The 6,235-nt window shown below is 51.7% G+C and overlaps 1 protein-coding gene across 1 annotated transcript; it reads left to right on the top strand.

Annotated features, from left to right (window-relative positions):
• The first annotated feature begins 3,332 nt into the window (after positions 1–3,332).
• LOC125943499 (uncharacterized) lies at positions 3,333–6,235 on the top strand. Its single transcript, XM_049662846.1, has 3 exons — positions 3,333–3,439; positions 4,518–4,631; positions 5,317–6,235. Exons 1-3 carry the CDS (start codon positions 3,333–3,335, stop codon positions 6,233–6,235), a joined length of 1,140 nt encoding a protein of 379 aa, XP_049518803.1.

The following is a 6,235-nucleotide window of genomic DNA, read 5'->3' on the forward strand; positions in this document are numbered from 1 at the left end:
AGCTCTGGGTTATAGCCCGAGCTCGGTACCGTAGCGGTGGGATGAGAGCCGGGGCGAACCCCGGTTCGGAGAACAGGACCAGGGCTCTGGGTCGTAGCCCGAGCCTGGAACACGGCAGCAGTCGTGCGAGCGGGAACGAGGCCCAGCTCCGCAGGACCCGCGTCGATGGTAGAAGCCGGGGCGGTGCCCAGTTCACAGTGCAGGACCGGCATGCCGGGACGTGGGCCGGCGTTCGGTCCGCTCCATCTCGCTGCACTGCCCGTTCTGTCAGCCTGGCTGCCCCGTCGTTCTAGATGGTCTCTCCCAGCACGCGCACCGACCACGCGCACCAGCGACGCTAAATCCCGCGCTTTTCGGCCCCGCACGCCGAACACAAGCACGGAAAAGCCCGCGCTCTTCAAATATCGGTTCCGCACACCGATCACAAATATTAAGTTGTCGTCCTCCTACCACACTTCCACCCTGTTCAAGAACGACGCGGTGGTGAAGTAGGACGCGTCGACTGAATATGAGTAACACACAACACAGTGCGCAGTTCGTCTGTTCGTCAGCGAGTTCTTTCTTGTTGTCCGGTAATTTCACTTTACACCTCATAATGCACTGCACTTTTCGCAATGTTGACAAATTCAATGTTCCAATCACTCTACATGACTGAACTTTTTCTCTGCACACATTTGTAACTGACAATTCAATTGTCCGAGGCCATTCCTAAATAGTATTCCTTTTTATCCTATCCGTTGCATATGCACAATTTTTTCCGCCTTTTCCGGAGCTCCCATGCTTGTCTACTTCTAGCCTGTTTCTTTCTCTTTCCTACGCCTACAGATTGCTTGTACGGCTTGGAATGGCTTGGGTAGAACTCTGGCTTCTTCAACTTTTTCCTGGACGCCTGCATCTTGTCATGTACCTGCGTTTTATGACGCTGTTTTCCTTTCCATCGCCTTTGAATCTTCTTCCTGCCCTTACGCATTCTGTGCAAGTTCTTCCTGCCCTTACTAATTCTGTGCAAGTTCTTCCTGCCCTTACGCGTTGCCTTAAATCCGGGACGCTTCGGGTATCTGCTGGCTTTCTCATTGTTCGGTTTCTCGGAATGCATCATGTCTGTTGCCTGGCGATCTGTGGTATCATTTGTGATTATCGATTCCCTATAGTTGCGAGGTGAATCTACTTTTTTCTCTGCTGCTCTCTCTTCGAAATCTTGCTTAGCTGCAGCAGGTTCCGCTAGTCGAACAGCCTCGACGCGTATCCTTTCTTCCTCAATTAGTTTGAGGTTGCTCACCGGTAGTCCACTATCTCGCACGTTCAAACTGGTGGTATGTTCTTGAAGCTTGAGCTTCAGCAGTAAAACGCGTTCCTCGACTTGCAACCGTCTTTCCTCGAGCTCCATGATCACGCGCTTATCTTCACGAACTTGCGCGCGGAAGCGTCTTTCTGCTGCGCGTTCCGCGTCAATCCACTCGCGAAGAGCGGCGCCAGCTAAGCCCATGTCTTTGCCGATCGCGTACAGTCTCTCAATATCCATGGTTTCCTCCCGTGCGTCTAGCTGTCGGCAAGATGTTAAAGCCGATCCTGGCAAGCTCGCCAAAATTGTGATGATTATGTGTGGGTGCAGGTTAGCCAGACGCACAAGAAGGCAACCAGAGACACAAAGAGACGTATTTATGACACGAACGGCACGTGGGACAAGACATGAACATGAACTATACAGATAAGCTGGTTCAGTGTCACGCTCGAGCACTCACAGTTCTTCACAGGAGTCTGGTCTCGTGGTGACGGCTCGGCGGACTTGGCTCTGGCGGCGGTGGGTATACGGGCGGCGGTTGACGTTCAGGGTGGCACCAGGACGTAGCCCGGTTCCGGAGCGTTAGCTCTGGGTTATAGCCCGAGCTCGGTACCGTAGCGGTGGGATGAGAGCCGGGCGAAGCCCAGCACAGCAGTGGGCGAAAGCCGGGGCGGCGCCCGGTTCGGAGAACAGGACCAGGGCTCTGGGTCGTAGCCCGAGCCTGGAACACGGCAGCAGTCGTGCGAGCGGGGACGAGGCCCAGCTCCGCAAGACTCACGACGGTGGCAGAAGCCGGGGCGACGCCCGGTTTTTGGAACAGGACCAGGGGGCTCTGGGTCGTGGCCCGAGCCCGGCAGCACGGCAGCGGTCGTGCGAGCGGGAACGAGGCCCAGCTCCGCAGGACCCGCGTCGATGGTAGAAGCCGGGGCGGCGCCCGGTTCGGAACAGGACCAGGGGGCTCTGGGTCGTGGCCCGAGCCCGGCAGCACGGCAGCGGTCGTGCGAGCGGGAACGAGGCCCAGCTCCGCAGGACCCGCGTCGATGGTAGAAGCCGGGGCGGTGCCCAGTTCACAGTGCAGGACCGGGATGCCGGGACGTGGGCCGGCGTTCGGTCCGCTCCATCTCGCTGCACTGCCCGTTCTGTCAGCCTGGCTGCCCCGTCGTTCTAGATGGTCTCTCCCAGCACGCGCACCGACCACGCGCACCAGCGACGCTAAATCCCGCGCTTTTCGGCCCCGCACGCCGAACACAAGCACGGAAAAGCCCGCGCTCTTCAAATATCGGTTCAGCACACCGATCACAAATATTAAGTTGTCGTCCTCCTACCACACCCAGTTTTCACCCATACACGTCTCCAGGAAGGAAGAATGCTAGAGCGCCCCTGTATATTTCTCAAATCAAGGTATTTCGCGCCGAGACAAAACGGACCGTAATGAAAAAAAAAGTAACACTACCACAGACGAATTGATACCTCCTTACAATAATTTATATCAGGAAAATTCAGCAGTTGCCATGCTTTTCTCCGTAAATTGGACCAAGATAAATGCAGTAACAGAAAAAAAATACTTGTCCTCAGTGCATCCAGAAGATCCTGGCGGAAATGCTTGCTCGTACGCAGAAAAAAAAAAAAAAAAAACATGCGCACGCTGTAATCCCGCGCGCTCTGCTTTCTGCCGCGGTCTCCGCTGCCGCCGGAATCCCAAGTGAGTGCGCCACCTTGCGGTAGCCGGGCGCGCGACGCGATGTTCGTATTTTTGCTGGGGAGCGCGGCGATTGGGACGGCCGGAGAGAAACGCGCGCGCGCCGCCATCTCGGAGGCCATGCTCGAACGCGCGCGCCGTCGTCTGCTATCTTCGGAGCATGCGCAGAACGACCCCCAAGTCGCGCGCCGCCCGCAAAAGCCGTCTGCGAAGTTGCGTTGACGCCTGTTTCTTCGCAGTCGGATCAGTTTCGTGCTTCTCGAACGAAACATGGCTTGGACATTATCCGCGCGACAGAAACTTGCCCTTGCGTTATTACTACACCGTCTGCGACGGAAGCGCAGGCGCTCCATGTACGTCCGCGAAATTTTTGCGGAACGGAGAACCGCCAGCGAGTACCACCAGCTAGTGCAAGAACTGCGGCAGAAGGACCCGGAGTACCATCTCAAGTATTTCAGGTAAGTGCACTTCGCACAAAGGGTGTGGTTTATTATTGTTGAGATTGCATGTCCCCTTTTAGCTCACTGTGAAGTATGCGAGCCGCTCTTTTCATTGTTAGAGACTACCGTATTTGGGTGCCGGACTTCAAACTATAAATTCATCTGCGCTAAACCGGCCTATTGGAGAGCTAACACCGCTCACAAAGTAGCATACTATTGTCTACATGCTTTCAGATATTGTTCGCCATTGGCACTTACCTGGATGCTGTGTAATTAACGATAAGTTGGGGTTCCCAGCAAGTACAGTTATCAAAAAAAGTCTGGCTGAGCAGCTGAATTGACGGGCTAAGCCATTTTCCGGCTGTAAAGGCAAGCGACGGCTTAACTCGGTGGGTGGACAAGTTGTGCGGTTCCTTGAACATTCCAGTCAGAAGGAAAGAACCACCGCCTCTCGTACTAAAACACCCTTAACATGCTGCGGTAACCGTCATAAACGCACAACTCACCTGCCTACCCAGCTGACCTGTCGGCTTCTTCGATCGGCAGGTGGGGAGCCTTTCGAGGCTATCTGCTTGGCTCGCGTCTGCAAGTATTGTACTCGCAGCCGACAGCAGTTTTCTGGGAGGCGTAGTTGTCAAGCTCGGACTTGGATTTCACCGAAAGTTCGTCAACCGGGCCCAGCTGATAGCTCGGGCCGCAGGGGTACACAACTAAAAACCCACCAACCTCTTTTATCAGAGCAAGAAGTTTACTCTCTCTCTCTGCTTAATTAAAAAACCCCAGAAAACATAGGCAAGTACCGATGTGAACTTACATCTTAAAGAACACAGACTGTAATATGCTACCTCAAGTATGAGCAGTGTTAGCACCCGATTAGGCCAGTAGTTTGCGTGCAAGAATTTTGTCAACATGCCCGAAAAAAATTGACTGCGTATTACGCTTTGCATCACCGAGTGTGTTCACACTTCGTCGTGTTTTGTTCTCGATTTGTTAAATTTTGCTGTACCACAACCTGTTCTAATGAGATTCGGTACTCTTCTGGACATGCTTAGCGTTATTTTCAAGAAATGTTAACTTCTAATCACTTTCCCCGCAGGATGACCAAGGCCTCTTTTGACAAACTTTTGAGCCTTCTCTACGACCGCATCATCCATCCACCAAACCACAGGAACCCAATCTGCCCTGCAGAAAGGCTAGCAGTCACGATACGGTAAATATTTTAGATTTTATTTGCGTTCAATCGCAGTACTCACCGGTGACCGTCTTATCTGGCATGACGCTCGACCTACGAGATCACCGCGGTGTATTGCCTTGACTTTTAACCATGCCGAAGACAAACACAGTTAAGGTTTAGTTTTTTTTCGAATGTTCTTTCCTTATCCAGCACAGTAGCTGGGAAAACGACTGTGTGTTGTTTCTCCACTTGTAGCACTGATTTTTCTAAATGCACTCTGACCGGTTAGCCCAGTTGTCTGTTCTTTAGTTGACTTGCGTAGTTCGTACTTTTTTCCTTACCACCTGCATGTTGCACGTTTCGCTCAAGCCTTGTCTAGAAAGAGTACGTCTGCAAATGATTCCACAGTTGAATCTAATTGAAGTGCTGAGTCAGCCCAATTGTATATCAACAAACTATGTCAACTGAGTTGCAGTTTACAATCGTGCTACCGTTCTCAAGAGTTGTGCTTCTTTAAATGAACAGCAGTGTTCGATTATAGTACAGAAACATTTAAGTAATGTTTCTCTGAATAAAAATGTGTGTTGCGAGTCAGCACTTGTGTTGTGTGCTCTTCGTCCCTCATGCTGTTTCCAAGCTGTTACAAACATGAATAAGTGTCAACTTGCCCAAATCGTATCCTTAATTGTAACTTCAATTTGGCTCTTTCTATCCTTCACAGGTTTCTGACAACCGGCGGCTCCATGCTGGACATAGCTTTCAGTTACCGCATGCATGTGTCCACAGTGTCCGGGATCCTGAAAGAAACCATACCCGCTATTTGGGACTGCCTTTCCCCAGTTGTACTCAGACAGCCAACCAAAGATGAATGGGAGGTCATTAGAAAGGACTTTGATTCCAAGTGGAACTTTCCGAATGCTGTGGGGTGTATAGACGGCAAACATTTTGCTATTATTTGTCCTGATGGCAGTGGTTCAGAGTTTTACAATTATAAGGGCTTTTGTTCATTGATCATGCTGGTTCTTGCAGACGCACACTATCGCTTCATATTGGTTGATATTGGTGTCCAGGGCCGACTGTCTGATGGCTCTTTCTTCAGAAAAAGTGATATCAGAAAAAGTTTTGAAAATAACACACTTGACTTGCCTTCGGGTCATAATGGCCTGCCGCTCTGCATCGTTGGAGATGCAGCGTTTCCACTGAGGCCCTACTTAATGCGCCCCTACCCCGGCAGACAGTTGAATGAAACAAGAAAAGTATTTAATTATAGGTTGCTACGTGCCCGCCGCTGCGTCGAAAACGTGTTTGGAATTTTAGTGTCTCGATGGCGCTGTTTCCTCGGAACTGTCAGCGGTGACGTAGAGTTGCTTACAGACATGGTTAAGGCGGCGGTTTGCTTGCACAACTTTCTGCTTTCTGACAATGCCTACTGCCCAAATGATTATGGTGGCAGGGTCAGTGGTGACAGAATCCAAGAAGGCGGCTGGAGGCAGACCATAGTGAATGTAAACCATCAGAGTGCTGGCAATGGCAGCCGCTCTGCTGTAGACGCCATGCAAATCCGGGACACCTTGGCAGATTACTTCATGTCGCCAACAGGTTCCTTGCCATGGCAGCTGAGGGTGGTCAGGCGGTGCTAA

Source organism: Dermacentor silvarum, chromosome 2 (genome assembly GCF_013339745.2).
Source record: "Dermacentor silvarum isolate Dsil-2018 chromosome 2, BIME_Dsil_1.4, whole genome shotgun sequence".
NCBI classification, from domain to species: domain Eukaryota; kingdom Metazoa; phylum Arthropoda; class Arachnida; order Ixodida; family Ixodidae; genus Dermacentor; species Dermacentor silvarum.